The sequence below is a fragment of the Bufo gargarizans genome, chromosome 1 (assembly GCF_014858855.1).
Source record: "Bufo gargarizans isolate SCDJY-AF-19 chromosome 1, ASM1485885v1, whole genome shotgun sequence".
Lineage (NCBI taxonomy): Eukaryota > Metazoa > Chordata > Amphibia > Anura > Bufonidae > Bufo > Bufo gargarizans.
In genome coordinates this window covers 395,145,618-395,167,192 of record NC_058080.1, presented here as the reverse complement: position 1 = coordinate 395,167,192, position 21,575 = coordinate 395,145,618, and the positions used below count along the sequence as shown (strand labels likewise).

The following is a 21,575-nucleotide window of genomic DNA, read 5'->3' as shown; positions in this document are numbered from 1 at the left end:
TGAAATTCGATACTCACGTGAGTAAGCAGGAGTGGGGGACCTGGTGTAGTTACCACGCGGGACGCCGTGGACCATTCATCGGATTCCGCCCATATCGACCTGGCTTGTGAGTAGATACATTGCATAGAGGTTAATCAAAATAACTGTGTCGGGGGTCCAATCGATTGTTTAGCTCGATTCGAACAATATAACTCAACATATAACCGAATGATACAGTTCTGACAACATTCAAATTTAATTGCGAACATTTACTATCGTGGAAACATACAAAACTGTATGCAAATTTTTCTGCAAATATTGCTACAATAGTACTAATGCAAGAAGACTTATGTGAAAAACAAGCATATGTGATTATTTGATCGAAAGTTATATTGCAGTAAGAACATATCAATTCCTCACAGATCGGGTTCTACTGGAGAACCTACACATTTTTAACTCTATAATTGTATTGTCTATTTATATTATTTATTATTCATTTATATTATCACTTTTCAGTCTGGCCAGACTCATCCTCACATATGTATTTATTGCCCCAAATGTTTATGGTTTTATAGTTACTAAATAAGGTGCCACGTACTCCAGATATAGCGAGTGCCCAGCCTCTTTTTGATATATTTTAGCATTTATAGATTGGGTGAATCTGTTGGCTGAGAGCACCCATCCGGGGAACCTGACGCAGTAGTGCTACCTATTTTGATTTTCCAATCTATAACCCAACACTATATAACATATATTATCAGACCTCCCAAGTGTCCCTTTTGGAGGGACATTCCCCATTTTTGACGCAAGTCCATTTGTCCCTCTTTTCTCCTTAAATGTCCCACTTTTTGATCTGAGGGGTAGATTTGCATTATTACATTTACAATATTGATCCAGAAAGTTTTTGGTTCCTGTCTGTATATTAGACCCCACCTTGTATTTCATTATTTGATGCAATTTAGATTTTAGAAATGTTTCTATTCAATTAACAAAACTATTAAAGTCTATAAATATGCTGGAAAAATTGACTTTCATGACCGTCCAAAGAGTTGGGAGCCATGTATTATTACTATTGACTATATGTTATTTACGAAAGATCCACTAGTGCACCCCCTCTTTACATACATTATAGCCGTAGCACTTTTAGGATTTCATCATGGTACAGGTGTTGAGCAGTTTTATATAATAGTGTATAAATACTGTATATATGTTTGTGTATCAGATAGGGCAATGGGACATTGTCGGTGAAAACAATACAGCACTGAACCCCAGTAATAATGAGTAGTTGGCAAAACTGAACACAGAAGCAGGTCTTGTCCATTCTGTGTGATAGTTTTAAGAATGCTTGTGTAAGCAGACTGATGTTCTCAAGGCTACCGTGCAGAGCTTTGGTGGTCTACTGACATCTGCTGGATCTTTTGAAATATGAAAAACAAAGATTTGAAAGATCTGACACCTAAACTGCGCACGGTATTGGCAATTTGCCAAAGTCTCCCATTATTATTTAATTTTAAGTTTGTAATTAATGACCGCCACATGCTAAAAAATAGGAACCTGCTTGAAAATGCTGACAAATGTGCAGCGGGATAGCAAAACTCCTCCTGTTAATTGGCATGCTTAACATACTTTCAGGACAAGTAGCTTCGTTAAAATAGATTATCTTACAAAGAAAATGCTAATACAGCAACCTCTTTTTCTAGGAAGCTATTTTTATGGATTTTCTCTTATCATAGATTACAAAAGACTTTTTTTAATGGATGAAGTTTACTTTTGGCTTTGAAGCTAAGTGCCAGAACAGTTATGGAGGCTCACTTCCCCTTTCACCTTTCCATGATTTAAAGCCTTGTTAACAAGATTGCAATGACAAGTAGAGATGGCCTTGCGGTTCGCCCTGCGGTTGTTTCACGGCGAACTTGCGTGTTCACGATTCGCCAAACATGCGAACATATGGAGAAATTCGCGACCGCCATATTATTTTACATTGTGAAGAACTTTGACCCATGACACATCCATCAGGTGGTACAGGACATTTTAGCACATGGACATACCCCCTACCTTATAAATAAACCTGATATGGCCGCCATTTTACATTCAGTGTTTTGCCAGTGTAGGGAGAGGTTGTTGTATGGAGCAGGGACAGACTGTTAGGGACACCAAACACTAGCTAATAGGGCCCAAAAGTCCTTTTAAGGACTGGTATAGGTGTGCTATTGATAGGTGTGATACACAGAGGGGTGCGATATACTTATAATATACTTTTATAATGAGTCAAAAACACATACAGTCATGTGAAAAAATTAGGACACCCTTTGAAAGCATGTGGTTTTTTGTAACATTTTTAATAAAAGGTTATTTCATCTCCGTTTCAACAATACAGAGAGATTAAAGTAATCCAACTAAACAAAGAAAACTGAAGAAAAGTCTTTTCAAGATCTTCTGTAAATGTCATTCTACAAAAATGCCTATTCTAACTGAGGAAAAAGATAGGACACCCTCACATGTATTCCCTCTTAAATTGGCTCAGATCTCACACAGGTATATCACACCAGGTGCACATAATTAGTAGATCGTTACTCTGCATGTTGAATGAGGCTTGCCCTATTTAAACCTCAGACATTTAGTTTGGTGTGCTCCTGACTGTTGAAGTGAGAGTGAGCACCATGGTGAGAGCAAAAGAGCTGTCAGAGGACTTCAGAAAAAAGATTGTAGCAGCCTATGAGTCTGGGAAGGGATTTAAAAAGATCTCAAAAGATTTTGAAATCAGCCATTCCACTGTCCGGAAGATAGTCTACAAGTGGAGGGCTTTCAAAACAACTGCCAACATGCCCAGGACTGGTCGCCCCAGCAAGTTCACCCCAAGAGCAGACCGCAAGATGCTAAAAGAGGTCTCCAAAAACCCTAAAGTGTCATCTCGAGAACTACAGCAGGCTCTGGCTACTGTTGATGTAGAAATACATGCCTCTACAATCAGAAAGAGACTGTACAAGTTTAACTTGCATGGGAGGTGTGCAAGGAGGAAACCTTTGCTTTCCAAGAGAAACATCGAGGCCAGACTGACATTTGCCAAAGATAAAGTTGACAAAGACCAGGACTTCTGGAATAATGTTCTTTGGACAGATGAGTCCAAAATTGAATTATTTGGACACAACAGCAGAGGACATGTTTGGCGTAAACCAAACACAGCATTCCAAGAAAAGAACCTCATACCAACTGTGAAGCATGGAGGTGGAAGTGTCATGGTTTGGGGCTGCTTTGCTGCAGCAGGACCTGGTCAGCTCACCATCATAGAATCCACGATGAATTCTACTGTGTATCAGAAGGTGCTTGAAGAACATGTGAGACCATCAGTTAGAAAATTAAAGCTGAAGCGGAACTGGACCATGCAACATGACAATGACCCAAAACATACTAGTAAATCAACCAAAGATTGGCTGAAAAAGAAGAAATGGAGAGTCCTGGAATGGCCAAGTCAAAGTCCAGATTTGAATCCCATTGAGATGCTGTGGGGTGACTTGAAAAGGGCTGTACGTGCAAGAAACCCCTCAAACATCTCACAGCTGAAAAAGTTCTGCATTGAGGAGTGGGGTAAAATTTCCTCAGACCGATGTCGAAGACTGGTAGATGGCTACAAGAACCGTCTCACTGCAGTTATTTCAGCCAAAGGAGGTAACACTCGCTATTAGGGGCAAGGGTGTCCTATCTTTTTCCTCAGTTAGAATAGGCATTTTTGTAGAATGACATTTACAGAAGATCTTGAAAAGACTTTTCTTCAGTTTTCTTTGTTTAGTCGGATTACTTTAATCTCTCTGTATTGTTGAAACGGAGATGAAATAACCTTTTATAAAAAATGTTACAAAAAAACACATGCTTTCAAAGGGTGTCCTAATTTTTTCACATGACTGTAGATCTATATAGTGATCACCTGGAAGTCAGGGGCCTAGGGGCTATAGGCTTACTAGGGCCATTTTTATATAGAGTAAGGTTCCGGACGGAGTCTCTCTTATCAGGGCGGGTGGTCTGTGGTTAGGCTATCAGGGCCAGAATAGCACCCCCCTGTAGGGCAATATCAGGGACAGTTGCCCACCCTGTCCTTCAATATCACATCATCATCTAGCCCAGGGATAGATGTTTTTTTTGCTTTCCTTCCGGGATTCATGGATGTGCACTGGAACCCCCCGGATTGTGGTAGGACATATGGTTTCTGATTTGGTGCCGCCGAGCACCTGATTTAGTGCCGTCGAGCACTTGTTACTGACACGTCCGCAAAACACTTACGGAAGTGTGAATGGACCCTAATAATTTAATTTATTTTCATTTTGAGGGATATCTTTTAGGGCTTATTCCGATTTTTTGCGGACAGTTAAGCATGTCCGTAAAAAAAAACGGATAGCATTCATTATTTTTGCGGACCCATAGACTTCAGAGGGGCTATGTCCTGATTTTCACAGACAAGTATAGGACATGTTTTATTAGTTTTGCGGAACCGTGGAATAGAAAAGTGCTCCATAGAAGTGAATAGGTCAGCATCTAATCCACAAAAAAACGGACCCGCATTTTTGCAGATAGCATACGGCCATCTCTGCATCAGTGCGATTACAACGATACCCCATATGTATAGGTTCTTATTGTCTAATTAGTGTAAAAATAAATTTAAACTTTGAGAAATATTATGATCCCCATAACTTTTTTATACTTATGTCTACTGAGCTGTTTAGGGGCTCATTTTTTGCAGAACAATCTGTACTTTTAATTTATAGCATTTTGGAGTATGCGTGACTTTTTGATCACATTTTATTTAAAAAATTTGGGTAAGAGAAGCAATAAAAAAATGCCAAATCGGCCATTTTGACCCTTTTTTCTGTTACGCCATTCGCCATATTGGATTTTTTTTTCTATTTTAATTAATAGTATGGGCATTTTTGATCACGGTGATACCCATGATGTTTAGATTTATTGTTATTTTTATTTTTTATTATTATACGGAAAGGGGGGTGATTTAAACTTTTATATATTTTTTATTTTTAACATTTTTTAATCATTATGTGCCTAACATATGAGCTTATTACATTTTTATTTATTTTTTTGTTTATCAGGAATTTATTATTAGCTTATTTTGCTTATTTTGCTTACGTTTGCTTATTTTTATCCTGGCCTGCTATCTGGTGGTTAAAATAGGAATAGCAGTTTGAATACTGTAGCCTACTCAGTAAGGCTACCAGTATTCAGCACAACTACCTATGCCCTGATTGGACACACGTTTTTTGCGCATTTAGGTGCTGTGATCTCACTTGATCACGGCTACTAAAGCATTTAATTGCCGCGATCTGCATTAGGCTACTTTCACACTTGCGCTTGATCGGATCCGTTCTGAACGGATTCGATCATATTAATGCAGACGGAGGCTCCGTTCAGTACGGATCCGTCTGCATTAATAACTTTAAAAAAAATTTGCAAGTGCGCAAGTAGCCTGCGCGGATCCGTTCAGACTTTCAATGTAAAGTCAATGGGGGACGGATCCGCTTGAAGATTGAGCCATATGGTGACATCTTCAAGCGGATCCGTTCCCATTGACTTACATTGTAAGTCTGAACGGATCCGCACGCCTCCGCACGGCCAGGCGGACACCCGAACGCTGCAAGCAGCGTTCAGCTGTCCGCCTGTCCGTGCGGAGGCGAGCGGAGCGGAGGCTGAACGCCGCCAGACTGATGCAGTCTGAGCGGATCCGCATCCATTCAGACTGCATCAGGGCTGGACGGAGGCGTTCGGGTCCACTCGTGAGCTCCTTCAAACGGAGCTCACGAGCGGACCGACGAACGCTAGTGTGAAAGTAGCCTAATTGCCGGTCACGGTGCGAGCGGGCGTCATGTTTACACATCGCACCAGCGCCATACATGTACGGCACTGTTAGCCTTTGTCGAACTTGGGTAAAACATTTTGGGTAGCCAGGGGTGCACCTAGTCTTTCTGTTGCCTGAGGCGAAAAACTAAAACGGCGCCCCACCAATGTCAATTTCTTAACCTAACCCCTTTGCCACAATTAAAGCACTCATTGCCCAAGGCCATTCTGCTGCCCCCCTCTTGCCCCTTCCTGGTGCTGGCTGAGGTGATCGTCTCACCAAGCTTCATTGGTGGTGCACCCCTGTGGGTAGCCTTCTTCAAACTACTCACAATAAGTTTTTGGAATTTTGGCCCATTGTTCATGATAGAACTGGTTTGTAGGCCTCCTTGTTCAAACATATTTTTCCAGTTCTGCCCATAAATTTTCTATAGGATTGAAGTTAGGGTTTTGTAATGGCCACTTCATTACCTTCACTTTGGTGCCATCAAGCATTTTTTGCCACAAGTTTGAAAGTATGCTTGGGGTCATTGTCCATTTAAAAGATCAATTTTTGCCCAGGCTTTTACTTCTTTCCTGATGTCTTCAGATGTTTCTTCAATAACTCTACATAATCTTCCTTCCTCATAATGCCATCTGTTTTGTGTGCACCAGTTTCTCCTCCAACAAAGCAGCCCCACAACATGATGCTGCCAATTCTGTGATTCATGGTTGGGATAGTGTTGGTTCCTCGGCTTAAAAAGCATCCCGCTCTTTCCTACATACATAACAATAGTCACTATATCCAAACAGTTCTTTTGTTTCATCAGACCAGAAAACATTTCTCTAAAAAGTAAGGTTTTCCTATTTGCATTTGCGAACTGTAACCTGGCTTTTTTTGTGGTTTTGGTGCAGTGGCTTCTTCCTTGCTGAGCAGCATTTCAGGTTATGTTGATATAGAACACATTTTACTGTTGATATACATACTTTGGTATCTGTTTCCTCCAGCATCTTCACAAGATCATTTGCTTGCTGTTCTTGGAATGATTGTATTTTTTACACCAAAGTATGTTTAGCTCTAAGAAACTCCTACTTGAATGGAATGATGGCTAAGTGGTTCCATGGTGTTTAAACTTGCATATTATCATTTGAACAGATGCCCATGGTACCTTCAAGTGTTTGAAAATTGCTCCTAAGGATGTACCAGACTTGTGGAGGTCTACAATTCTTTTTCTGATGTCTTTGTTGATTTCCTTTTATTTTCCCATTATGTCAAGCACAGGCAAGTAGATCTTAAAGGTACGCCATAAAATATTGCAGTGGGTACACCTCCAATTAACTAAAATTATGTTAATTAGCTTATCAGAAGCTTCTTTCCAAGATGTTTAAAGGCACAGTTAACTTTTATTCTGATGTTGCACATTTTTTAAATATAGTAGTGGTCCAAACTCAGAGAGGGAACGGACAGGGGCGGACTGACAACTCATGGGGCCCCTGGGCAATAGGAGATTATGGGGCCCCTGTGTCCCGCCCACCCTCAAGTCCCACCCACACACAGTCCCACACACATATTGCGCCACCCACATCACCTACACTTGGTACAGAATTTCTCTTTACCATCCCCCCACCTTCTTTAACCACCCAGCACCTTTACTCATATAAAACAAGTAATATATATAATACAGCGTACAGTGAATTACTGTAAATACTTACAGTTCTGAAGACTCCAGCAGGCTCAGGATCAGTGCTCTGGGCAGGGGGCAGCTGGGCTCAGGGTTGAAAGTGGGCACTGATTATGTACCCTCCACAGTAGATATGCCCAGATATGTGCCCCCTAACGGTAGTTATGCCAGATTAGGTGCCTCCTCGCAGTAGTTATGCTAGATTATGTGCCCCTCACAGTAGATATGCCCAGATATGTGCCCCCTCACAGTAGTTATGTCAGATTATGTGCCCCCTCACAGTAGTTATGCCAGATTATGTGCCCCTCACAGTAGATATGCCCAGATATGTGCCCCCTCACAGTAGTTATGTCAGATTATGTGCCCCCTCACAGTAGTTATGCCAGATTATGTGCCCTCCACAGTAGTTCTGCCAAATTATGTGCCTCTTCACAGTAGTTATGCTAGATTATGTGCCTCTCCCGGTAGATATGCCCAGATATGTGCCCCTCACAGTGGTTATGGCCAGATATGTGCCCCCTCACAGTAGATATGCCAGATATGTGCCCCTCATAGTAGTTATGCCAGTTATATGTGCCTCCTCAAATTAGTTATGCCCACAACCCCCTCACAGTAGTTGTTGCCCACAGTCTGCAGTTTTATGAAAAAACAAACAAACAAAAAAACACATACTTACCTTTTTTCCTGATGACGCTCTCCCACACACACATCGCACTGCTGGCTGTGCCGGAGGCCGTTTCCCAACCCTTCAGCAATCCTCCCACAGCCAGCAGCGCGATGTGTGGCCAGCAGGGGGAGCACTCAGAAGAACAGTGAAGCAATGAACAGAGAGCGCTCTCTGCTTCGTTATGGAAACAACAGCCCGTCAGTGACAAGAACTGCCGGGTGAGTGCGCAAAGCTGTACTTCATGTCGGGCCCCGTCAGAGTGCTCCATTACATGTGAGTGCAGAAGACGGTCCTGACGGGGGCCCCCTAGTGGCCGTGGGTCCGAATGGTCAGTCCACCCCTGGGAACGGATGTACTAAGATTTAATTGTCAGAAATTGTGAAAAACTGTGTTTCAATGAGTGTGGCTGCTGTGGAATGAATGTTTTGAGTTTTCTTACTCCCCTTACAGAATAGCATTCTGCTCAGTTCAAGATCCAGATCCCAGGATGTGGGTAATGCATATCAAGGGAAGCATGCATGTATACATGTTTCTTTTTTCCTAATATAGCTACATAAAAAATATCATATCACAGATCCATCTGAAGCCATGTCTCAGACCGTATTCAGCCTTAGACCTCATTCAGACGTCAGTGATTCACATATATGTGCTGTCTGTGGAGTACCCATTGATTTTAATGTGTGTATTTATATATCTGTGATTTTTCCATTGATTGTGGCTTGGTGAAAAAAACATGGAGACATTTTGGTCCGTGTTGTGGACCAAACATGCCCATTGAAGTCTATGGGTCCATGAAAAGTCCTGGGTCAGTGTTTCACAGACTGATGTTAGGAAATGCTCTGATAGTTAATTTTCAGCTGAGCAATCTCAGTGGACTACAGATGACACAAGGAGAGCAAACAGATCCTTCATGGATGAACCAATGACCATCTTGTCACTGATCTCATCACATGTGAATAAGGCCTTAGACACACTTACTGCTTCTAGGGACAATACATATGACTTGATCCTCTAATGACTTATTGTATTAATGGTAAGACCTGTGTGTACAACAATAACAGCACCATTGTGAATGTAAACTAATAGTGCACAGGTCCATATAGATGGATGGTAGGTCTTCAGAATCAGATCAGGTAGTAGACTCAGAGTGCACCAGCTCTACGGTGGAGGTACAGCTACATTGCTTGTTGTATTGTTTCCCTATTGATTCCCTATTTGCTCCACATGCCTTCTGGAACTTTCCAGCATGTTGCATGCTATATATACACACAACAACTGTCTACTTCTTCATCTTGATTTCAGTGTAGTATTAGATGGTAGCTACATGATGATTTTGACCAGGAGACACGTGCTGTGATATTTGCCCATGCAAGATATGTTATGGCCAAGATTGCTAGGAAGCCCCGATTTTTTTGCATAAACCACAGAATACAGAAATAATGTCCGCTTATAGCTCCACAGACGTATGCATTTGGTACATTCTCCACATGGATTTTTCTGCATGAGCCATAAGGGTAGGCACCGACATGATAATTTCATACCTCAGTCAGGTGTGGGATGTACAGTAAGACATACTGTACAGATGTTTCATCTCTACCTGTGCATCAAAACCTACATAGTTCTCAAGGATTCTCTCTCCGTCCCTTTTCTACATGCACAGTAAGGCCCAGTTTGCTATGCTAATAAACTCCTTCCCATTTCTTCTTGCAGATTCTGACAAGCAGATGCCTGGAGCAGCTTGATCAAAAGAGAAACCATGTACTTGGCAACATCCATCATATTGAGCAAGCTGCCACTGATCTCAAGGTATGGGCATATCTGAAAAGCAAGAAACACTACAGGGTTACGTTCAGGACACAAATGTTTCGAGCACTGTAATTGTTTAGCTCTAAGTTGAGAGATATGTGTTCCGGGGCTCTCAAATGCAATCAGTAAAACCCACTGACTGCGCCTGACACAATTCCTAATTTGTTGTAATGAATGGCGGAGTCTTTGATCTCCGTTACTCAAGTCACTGATCTCTTTCCAGGAAACTGACAGGAGTGGTCTTAAATTCCGCTACTGCCAACACACATTACAATGCAATATTTCTGCATGCATATGCAAAGTCTACCAATGGCATCTGTAATCCGTGTATAAGTAAGAAGTATATTAGGCGGCACTTAGAAGTCCTTTATTCCTCCAAAACATAAAAAATACAAGGCCGGGGCAAAGACAGCTCATACCCAAGCAGAAAAAGTAGCAGTAGCGACGGCCGTATTCGAGCTCGCGCGCTATCTCAGGACCACTGACGTCATCACGCACTCACGTGCCTCATTTATGCGTCACCACACGTGGTTTGCTATACAAATCTCTAATGCTGCCCCAGTAGTAACATCTTTAAAAATAACAAGTACCACATGTATGGATAGATAGCATAATATACATTACAGAAATACACTTAAAGGGAACCTGTTCACCGGGATTTTGTGTATAGAGCTGAGGACATGGGCTGTTAGATGGCCAGCTAGCACATCCGCAATACCCAGTCCCCATAGCTCTGTGTGCTTTTATTGTGTAAAAAAACCGATTTGATACATATGCAAATTAACCTAAGATGAGTCAGAGCTTGAAAATATGACTCTTCTCTGGTCACACAAGTAAGATATGACTCTTTTATGTTAATTTGCATATGTATCAAATCGGCTTTTTTACACAATAAAAGCACACAGAGCTATGGGGACTGGATATTACGGATGTGCTAGCGGCCATCTAGCAACCCATGCCCTCAGCTCTATACCCAAAATCCCAGTGACAGGTTACCTTTAAGTCATTTTTATCATTTAACCCTAGAGGGCCCATGGCTTTTGAATGCATAATCCACTTTGCTTCTTTTTGTAGCAGAAGGCGATGCCTATCGCCCCCTTGTGGTGGGTTCAGAATTAACACTGATACCTGCAAAACTTAGGGATCTTGGATCCCCACCATGTTCATCCCTTACATGTTCTATCAATCTGGGACACCCTTTTCCTCACTTAATAGAGTTGATATGTTCTCTGAACCTCTCGTACATGCATCTTATTGTTTTTCCAGTGTAAAATCGCCCACACTGACATGTCACCAAATACACCACAAATGTACTCCTACATGTTATTAAACTAGTTACCTTATGATAAATCCCTCCAAAGCTCAGAGCTTTGCTCTGGGAATTATATTTACAAAAAGAGCAGCTACCACATCTAAAATTGCCCTTAGGTCTCCTATCCTGCAACCAATTACTGCGTCTTTTTTCCCCATAACGACTCCTCACTAATCTATCCTTGATGGTGTGACTCCTCCTAAACGTGATTAGAGGTTTGTTCTTGGTACAGTCTAACAAGCTGCTATCATTTTTTAAGATGTGAATCTTTTTTGATTACCTTTATCGTTCTTTTAATTTTTCCTATTTTTTCTGCCCTCTAACAATTTGTGTTGGGAGAACTCCCCCGCTTTTTCATAGCTACTTTAAGAATCCTTTCAGGGTACCCCCTATCAAGTAGACGTTTTTTTTAAATCCAAGGCCTGTATCTTATATCCTTCCTCAGTACTATTAATCCTTTTTAGTCTGATGAATTGTCCATAAAAAACGACATCAACGTCGTACAAAAAGTGAGTACTGAAATTCAGATTTGGATTCCAGTTTGTCAGATGAATCAAATAACCACAATGACCATCCTAATTTGCAACAGAATAAGGACCCTTTAGACATGGCACCAGGAGGGGCCGAAGAAAGGTCAAGTATTGTCAGAAAATCTACCCGCAAGAAGAAGCAGTTCTCGTGGAGACAGTAACTCCATCTGCGGAATCTACATTAAAATACTACACTGTTATTAACCCCCCAGACTATGAGCTGCCACCAGGCTGTATATCAGTCCTTAATAAGGGTCTGGGCTACAGCCTGGTGGAACAATTCAACTTGGTTGGTTTTGAAATTGACTTATTTAAATCTATACAGTAAGATATATCTTCACAAGATGTTCAGTGATGTACCCCAACAGGGAAAAGATAAGAAACAGGGAGAAATTCCAGTGAATGTTGGTGCTTTAGGTTTTAATATCACTACTCAGTTTGATGAGATTGAGATTTCTTGCTTAGAGTTTTAACCAACATGGCTATTGATCAATCATGAGATTAGGAATGAGAGTGTGAGCGAAAGGTTTGATGGAGGAGTGAAGTCCACATTTTGTGTGCCCTTGTCTGCTGGAGGAAGTATTGACATTTTTATCATGAGGTGCTAAAAGATATTAGAGCATTATTATATCCGGTAGCAATAGATAATATAAGTATTGAAGAAAAGGCAGGTTTGAAGTGGATTCGAACCCAGAAAGATGTGGTGGTGAAACCAGCAGACAAGGGAGGAAATGTGGTGTTGATGACTAGGGAATACTATGTTATGGAGTCTTTCAGACAATTGAAGGATGATCAAATGTACGAGAGATGCTGTATATGGACCCCGTGGCAGATATTCAGCATCGTCTTAGGTTGTTACGCAAATATGTGACGCTGGATTTTCTGCCTAGTCCTATGATAGAGAAACTTATACCATTGCACCCTACCAAACCATCTTGGTATTTTTTGCCTAGGATTCATAAGTCGCTTAGCCAACCCCCTGGCCGCCCTATTGCGGAGGGGATTGGCTCAGTGACTGAACCATTATCTAAATATGTGGATTGGTTATTGAGACCACTGTTGAGTAGTGCTCCTGCCTATTTACGTGACACAAATGATTTCCTCTTGGCTTTGAGAGATTTTCACTGCCAGGAGGGTTTCAGTCTGGTGTCTTTGGACGTTGAGAGTCTGTATACCCGGATACCACATGAGGCAGGGGATAGCAGAAGTTATGGATGTCCCAGGGCAAAACGAGCAAGAGTGGTCTCTTTTGCGAATTCATCGGAGAAGCTTTGGATTTTATATTGACCAATAAAGTTTTTAGGTTTGAAGATCAATGGTATAGACAGAAATATGGTACCGTCATGGGGACCCGTGTATCTTGTACGTTTGCTAACATCTACAGATCTAGATTTGAAGATAAATATATATTCTCAACAAGTAATCCTTATCTACGCTACACTCAGTTATTTTTTATTTCTGTGGATGACATTTTCATAGTGTGGTCAGGGACCAAAACCCAGTGTGTGGATTTTGCAACATATTTGAATGAGACTAATGACATTAATATGAGATTCATTATGAATTATGGAGGTACCACTCTAGAATTTTTGGATGTAGCTGTTGTAGTTAGTGGCAAGGCCTTGGTCACGAGGGGATACCGCAAGCCCTATGGCGACCAACTGTTTGCTGCACTACAACAGCTTTCATCCTCAGAGTGTGAAAAAAATCGGTCGCTTATGGACAATTCATCAGACTAAAAAGGATTAATAGTACTGAGGAAGGATATAAGATACAGGCCCTGGATTTTAAAAAAAAATTCTAGGGGGTACCCTGAAAGGATTCTTGAAGTAGCTGTGAAAGAAGTTCTCCCAACACAAACTGTTAGAGGGCAGAAAAAAAATAGGAAAAATAAGATTCACATTTTCGTTTAAGTATAGCCCTATGGCAGATACCATACGAAGGGCAATATATAACAATTGGGACATCTCAAAAAATGATAGCAGCTTGTTAGACTGTACCAAGAACAAACCTCTAATCACGTTTAGGAGGAGTCACACCATCAAGGATAGATTAGTGAGGAGTCGTTATGTAGAAAAAAGACGCAGTAATTGGTCACAGGATAGGAGACCTAAGGGCAATTTTAGGTGTGGTAGCTGCTCTTTTTCTAAATATAATTCCTAGAGCAAAGCTCTGAGCTTTGGAGGGATTTATCATAGGGTAACTAGTTTAATAACACGTAGGAGTACATTTGTGGTGTATTTGGTGACATGTCAGTGTGGGTGATTTTACATGGGAAAAACAATAAGGTGCATGTACGTTATTAACTCTATTAAGTCAGGGAAAGGGTGTCCCAGATTGATAGAACATGTAAGGGATGAACATGGTATCGAGTTTATTCTGAACCCACCACAAGGGGGCGATAGGCATCGCCTTCTGCTACAAAGGAAGAAAAGTGGATTATGCATTCAAGAGCCATGGGCCCTCTAGGGTTAAATGATAAAAATGTGTATTTCTGTAATGTATATTATGCTATCTATCCATACATGATGGTACTTGTTATTGTTATTTTTAAAGATGTTAGTACGGGGGAGAATTGTATAGCAACCCACGTGTGGCGACACATAAATGAGGCACATGAGTGCGTGATGGCGTCAGTGGCCTGAGGAAGCGCGCAAGCGCGAAACAGCCGTCGCTACTGCTACTTTTTCTACTTGTAGTATGAGCTGTCTTTGCCCCAGCCTTGTATTTTTTATGTTTTGGAGGAATAAAGGACTTAATTTACTCCACAGTGGCCGCCTACTATACTTCTTATTTATACACGGATTACAGATGTCACTTTTAAGGCTGAAGAACCGCAATACTGTTTGACGCGGATGTACGGTAACGCTGGGATCCGGTTTGCTGTTTGGGACATGAGCTGTGCCGCCTATTCTTTGCCTGTTATATATATTTTACCAATGACATATCCAACAATTTACAATGACGCACAGAAAATGGTGATGCACGCGGAACAGCTGAGGCTTACAAAGAGGAAAAAATAAGGGAGAATGGATCTGATGGGATTCAAGGTATAAGTTAGGAAACACAATATCTGAGGGATGATCCGCACCTCCCAGTGTGCACTGTTCATTGTCCTGAATTGTCTAAAAGCTTACATTTCTCACGGGGGTTTCCAACATGCAGCACCAGCTCTCATTGACTCTAATGTGCAGCCATCCTTTACTATGAAATCTACTGTATTTACCATTTCTGCCAGATCCGGAATGCATTCATGTGACGCCATCCATTCTACTCTTTCCAACTTCTTCTGATGTCACACCCATTGCAACCAGATCCTTTCTTCTGTGCTGTGTTCTGGATCACCCATCTAATTGGCATTGGTGGGGAGTAGGCATGTCCCTCCGATTCTCCTGCTGTGAGCCTGGTAAGATATGGCGCATGCGCTGTTGAGCTTCCTTCAAAAGAAGTGTTGGCGCATGTGTTGGATCTTCCCTCCTTTACTGCAGAGAATCAGAGGGACAAGTCTACTCCCCACCCATGCTAATTAGACGGGTGAATTCTGATTAGGGTGATAGGGACAGAATGGTAAATGCAGTACATTAAAAAATGAAAGATGACTGCATAATAGAATGAAAGGGGTTGTCCCACAAAAATATTCTATGGTTTTCAAACCAGCACCTGGATCTAAATACTTTTGTGACTGCATGTAATACAAATTTTTGTATAGCGACTGAGTTATTCGCTGAAATCTACCTGTATAGCGCCACCTGCTGTTTGCTCTTTTTCTAATTTCTCTGACCTGCGCTGTGAGATGGAAGCACGTGCTCAGTTCCATTGTTCATCTGCCAGCAGCTGCAGCAGACAGGAATCGTTCTCTGACAAAGGACACGCCCCCTGAGATGCCAGTTTGAAATAAATCTAGCAGAACAATTGGAGCAATGAATGTGAGATCTCTGGATCCATGTGAGGTACAGGGCTGGGTCTAGATTTGTTAGAAAGAGGTTGTCATGTACTGTACGATGTCTGATTTTTATTTTTTACATTATTCATGGGATAACCCCTTTAATGAGAGCTGATCACTGCATCCCAGAAGGTGACCTCACACCATACATTTGCATCAGACGGACCTGCAGATTTCAAATGTGTGTGACATGTTCAATTGACAGTTCGTTTGGTATACTGTACGACGGGGGGAGGGGGGATTGGGCATGTGGAATAACAAAATGCCTGATTCTTTGTTCTCATAGGAGATAAGCTAGAACCAGAATTGTCTGTCAGCAGCATCACTCTCAGCATTCAGAACACATGCGTCCTTAAAGGGAATCTGTCACCGGGATTTTGAGTATAGAGCTGAGGACATGGTTGCTAGATGGCCGCTAGCACATCCGCAATATCCAGTCCCCATAGCTCTGTGTGCTTTTATTGGGTAAAAATAACTATTTGATACATATGCAAATTACCCTGAGATGAGTCCTGTATGTGAGATGAGTCAGGGACAGGACTCATCTCAGGTTCATTTGCATATGTATCAAATCGTTTAAAAAAAAAAAAAGCACACAGAGCTATGGTAACTGGGTATTGCGGATGTGCTAGCAGACCCATTGAAATGAATGGTTCCGCATACAGTCTGCAAAAAAAACAGAACGGACACGGAAAGAAAATATGTTTGTGTGCATGAGCCCTAATACTAGTCCAGGAGCTGCATTAGGGTATCTCCACATGTGACAGAAATGCTGCAGAGTTCAATGCGATAAATCTGAAGCAGTTTACAGTAGCAGCAAAGTGAACGAGAGTTCAGCAAATTTCGTCCACACACTACATACAACATTTGTACAGATTCCGAAAGGAAATTGACATGCAGTGCAGATTTTTAATTTGCAACTTGCCAATTTATGAGGTGGATTTCCACTCTGGATTTCACCCTTTGCAATGCAAACATAACTCATGAATTTTGATTTAGCTGCGAACCAGCGGATGTACCCTTATAGCAATAACGCTTTCAGAGGGAACATGCACCTGTTCTATATAGGTTGGGAAGATTTTGGTCTAACCATATAGTTTACCCTGTTGAGCCCCAGGTACCATAGTTCGATACTGCTCAACCTTTTTCATCTGTCGCATATACACTTGAAAAAAAATATACAGTAATTACAGCTGAAATGTTACAGTAATTATCCAGATAAAATATGGAGAAGTTGTTTAGGTCCATGTAAAGAAGCATGTGGGTGCCTAACAAACAATTTAATTCCAACTGGTGTGTCACTGATTACTGCCTCATGTACTTTGAGATATCCTTGTCTAAACCAATGACTGGAATTTTCCTTTGCTTATACATGTGTTTAGGCTTCACACTTCAGTGATTTGATCAGTGATTTCCATCAATGATCGTGAACCATCAGTAAAGCCTACACAGACATAAGGTATAATGGAAAGATTTGCACCTGTTCTGTGTTTTTGACCCACACATGGTTTTGTCTAACAAACGGGCTTGTTTACACAAACGTAATGGCTCCGTGCCCATGCTGTGGGCCGCAAATTGCAGTCCGCAATGCACGGGCACCGACCGTGGGGCAGCCGCATGCGGATCGATCCGTCTGTTCCGCAAAAAGGTAGAACATGGTCTATCTTTTTTGGGGAACGGAAGCACAGAACACCACAGGAGCACTCCGTAGTGCTTCCGTGGGGTTCCGTTCCGTGCTTCCGTTCCGCACCGCATCTCAGGATTTGCAGACCCATTCGAGTGAATGGGTCCGCATCCATGATGCGGAATGCACACGGCTGGTGACCCGTGTATTGCGGAGCCCAAATACTGATGGAAATCACTGACCAAAACAGTAAGGTATGGACTACACCTTAGGGGGAGACGTATCATCCCGTTTGCACCAAAAAAGTGGCATTAAAATGTTGCAGGCACACGTGTTTGCAACTTTGTACATGCGCCTTTAGAAAAATAGTTGCATGTGCTTTTTTCACGCCGCCCTAGGTACATTTCCAAAAAAATGAGACAAAGATAAATCATTTCAGAACTTTTTTCACCTTTAATGTGACCTATAAACTGTACCACTCAATTTAAAAACAAACTGAAATCTTTTAGGTGCAGGGAAGAAAAATAAATAAATCAAAATAATGTGGTTGCATAAGTGTGCACACCTCCTGTACATTCAAAATCATGTTAAATAGGAGTCAGCATACACCTGCCATCATTTAAAGTGCCTCTGATTAACCCCAAATAAAGCAAAAGCCATGGTCCACTGAGAGCTTCCAAAGCATCAGAAGGATCTCATTGTTAAAAGGTATCAGTCAGGAGAAGGGTACAAAAGAATTTCCAAGGCATTAGATATACCATCCAACACAGTGAAGACAGTCATCATCAAGTGGAGAAAATATGGCACAACAGTGACATTACCAACAACTGGATGTCCCTCCAAAATTGATGAAAATACGAGAAGAAAACTGGTCTGGGAGGCTACCAAGAGTCCTACAGAAACATTAACCCTTTCATGACCAAAGGTCATTGATGCCCCAGTGTCCAGGTCAAAATTTACAAATCTGACATGCGTCACTTTATGTGGTAATAGCTTTGGAACACTTATACTTATCCAAGCCATTCTGAGATTGTTTTCTCATGACACATTGTACTTCATGATAGTCATATATTTGAGCCAATATATTTCACCTTTATTTATGAAAAAATCCAAAAGGTACCCAAAATTTAGAAAAATTCACAATTTTCCAAATTTCAATTTCTCTGCTTCTAAAACAGAAAGTCATACCTAATAAAATATGTATTACTTAACATTCCCCATATGTCTACTTTATGTTAGCATCATTTTGGAAATGTCATTTTATTTTTTTAGGACGTTAGAAGGCTTAGAAGTTTAGAAGCAATTCTTAAAATTTTTAAGAAAATTTCCAAAACCCACTTTTTAAGGACCAGTTCAGGTCTGAAGTCACTTTGTGGGGCCTATATAGTGGATACCCCCATAAATGACCCCATTGTAGAAACTAGACCCCTCAAGTTACTCAAAACTGATGTTACAAACTTTGTTAACCCATTAGGTGTTCCACAAGAATTAAAGGAAAATGGAGATTACATTTCTAAATTTCACTTTTTTGGCAGATTTTCAATTTTATTAATTTTTTTTCTTTAACACATTGAGGGTTAACAGCTAAACAAAACTCAATATTTATTACCCTGATTCCGGGGTTTACAGAAACACCCCACATGTGGTCGTAAACTGCTGTACGGGCACACGGCAGGGCACAGAAGGAAAGGAATGCCATACGGTTTTTGGAAGGCAGATTTTGCTGGATTGGTTTTCTGAACGCCATATGTTTTTTATTTTTCTGCCGATCGTCTTGTGCAGGGGCTAGTTTTTTGCAGAAAGTGTTGAGGTTTTTATTGGTACCATTTTTGGGTACTTAGGATTTATTGATCATTCATTATTACACTTTATGGGGCAAGGTGACCCAAATATTGGCTGTTTTGGAACAGTTTTCATTTATTTATTTTTACAGCATTCATCTGAGGAGTTAGGTCATGTGATAGTTTTATAGAGCAGATCGTTATGGACGTGGCAATACCTAATATGTATACTTTTTCTTATTTAATTTTTACACAATAATAGCATTTCTGAAACCAAAAAAATGATGTTTTAGTGTCTCCATAGTCTGAGAGCCATAGTTTTTTTATTTTTTGGGCGATTGTCTTAAATAGGGTATCATTTTTTGCGGGATGAGGTGACAGATTGATATTTTGAGGGTCATAAGCCTTTTTGATCGCTCGCTGTTGCACTTTTCGTGATGTAAGGTGACAAAAATAGCTTTTTTTTTTTTTTTTTTTTTTTTATGGTGTTTATCGGACGGGGTCTATCATGTGATATATTTATAGAGACGGTAGTTACGGACGTGATGACACCTAATATGTGCATTTTATTTTTTTTTATAGGAAAAGCCAATTTTTATTTTATTTACATTTTAATTTATTTTTTTATTTTTCATTTTTATTATTTTCACTTTCTTTTTTTATCAAGTCCCTCTTGGATTATGAAGATCCAGTGGGGCTGATAGATTTACTATACTTCGCAATGCTCTTGCATTGCAAAGTATAATACTATTAGATGCCCTGTAGGTGGCAACAGCGGGCACTTTTGGAAAGTGTCCGGTTGCCATGGCAACCATCGGGTGCTGCAATCGCAGCGCAGCAGCCCCGATGGTTGAAAGAGGGAGCTCCCTCCCTCTATTAACCCCATGGATGCCGCAACTATGGGGTTACAGCAGAGTGTCAGCATAGATCTGACACTCTGCTGATGGCGGTGGCTCAGGGATGGAGCTGCCGCCATCACACACAGAAGGGGGAACGGGGGCAGCGCTGGAAAGGGGGGGCCGGGGGGGGGGTGTACGGCCAGCAACATTAAGGGAGGCTGGGCCAGGAGGGGCGGGGAGAATGAATGGGCGGGGAGGGGGCGGAGATCAGAGCCTAAAAAAATGGCATTTTAACACTGCCACGATCCGATTGGTTAGTCTGCACAGACTAACCAATCGGATCGATTGCCGGCAAGGGGCCACTCTGCCGGCATTACACTCTTGCCGGCATTACTGCACTGCATGCTGTCCGTGACAGCAGCAGGGCAGGGGCAGAAGCTTTAATCCAAGCGCTTTGCAGCGCTTGGATTAAAGAGCTGCCAGAACGTTTATATACGTGATAGCTGCACGGGGCATGTGCAAATATCACGTATATAAACGTATTGCAGTCGTGAAGGGGTTAAAGGAGCTGCAGGAATATCTGGCAAGTACTGGCTCTGTGGGACATGTGACAACAACCTCCCGTATTCTTCATATGTCTGGCCTATGGGGTAGAGTGGCAAGATGAAAGCCTTTTCTTACAAAGATAAACATCCAAGCCAGGCTACATTTTGCAAAAAAAACATCTGAAGTCTCCCAAAAGCATGTGGGAAAAGGTGTTATGATTTGATGAAACCAAGGTTGAACTTTTTGACCATAATTCCAAAATATATGTTTGGCGCAAAAACAACACTGCACATCACCAAAAGAACACCATACCCACAGTGAAGCATGGTGGTGGCAGCATCATGCTTTGGGGCTGTTTTTCGTCAGCTGGAACTGGGGCCTTAGTTAAGCTAGAGGGAATTATGGACAGTTCCAAATACCAGTCAATATTGGCACAAAACCTTCAGGCTTCTGCTAGAAAGCTGAACATGAAGAGGAACTTCATCTTTCAGCATGACAACAACACAAAGCATACATCCAAATCAACAAAGGAATGGCTTCACCAGAAGAAGATTAAAGTTTTGGAATGGCCCAGCCAGAGCCCAGACCTGAATCTGATTGAAAATCTGTGGGGTTATCTGAAGAGGGCTGTGCACAGGAGAGGCCCTTGCAATCTGACAGATTTTTAGTGTTTTTGTAAAGAAGAGTGGGTTACTCTTGCCAAATCAAAAGGTGCTTCAACAAAGTATTAGTTTAAGGGTGTGCACAACCATATTATTTTATTTTTATATTTTTTCTTTCCTTTACCTAAAAGATTTCGGTTTGTTTTTCAATTGAGTTGTACAGTTTATAGGTCACATTAAAGGTGGAAAACGTTCTGAAATGATTTATCTTTATCTAATTTTTTTACATCACAGAAACCTGACATTTTAACAGGGGTGTGTAGACTTTTTATATCCACTGTATATATTGTGACACAGTGAGAGGTTTGGTCTGGGAAAACAGGTATTTTCCTGCCAGCATGTGCTGCTGGGCTGATTTACAGCCAGGTGAGGTTAAATACCGGACCAGAT

General features: G+C 41.3%; 1 protein-coding gene across 1 annotated transcript in view; it reads left to right on the top strand.

The window, feature by feature from the left end:
* The window catches only part of TRIM14 (tripartite motif containing 14), a 94,132-nt gene that overhangs the window by 31,612 nt on the left and 40,945 nt on the right, over positions 1 to 21,575 (top strand). Inside the window, exon 2 of the mRNA XM_044285786.1 lies at positions 9,853 to 9,948. Coding sequence (XP_044141721.1) covers positions 9,853 to 9,948 — 96 coding nt within the window. The remainder of the gene's footprint in view (positions 1 to 9,852; positions 9,949 to 21,575) is intronic.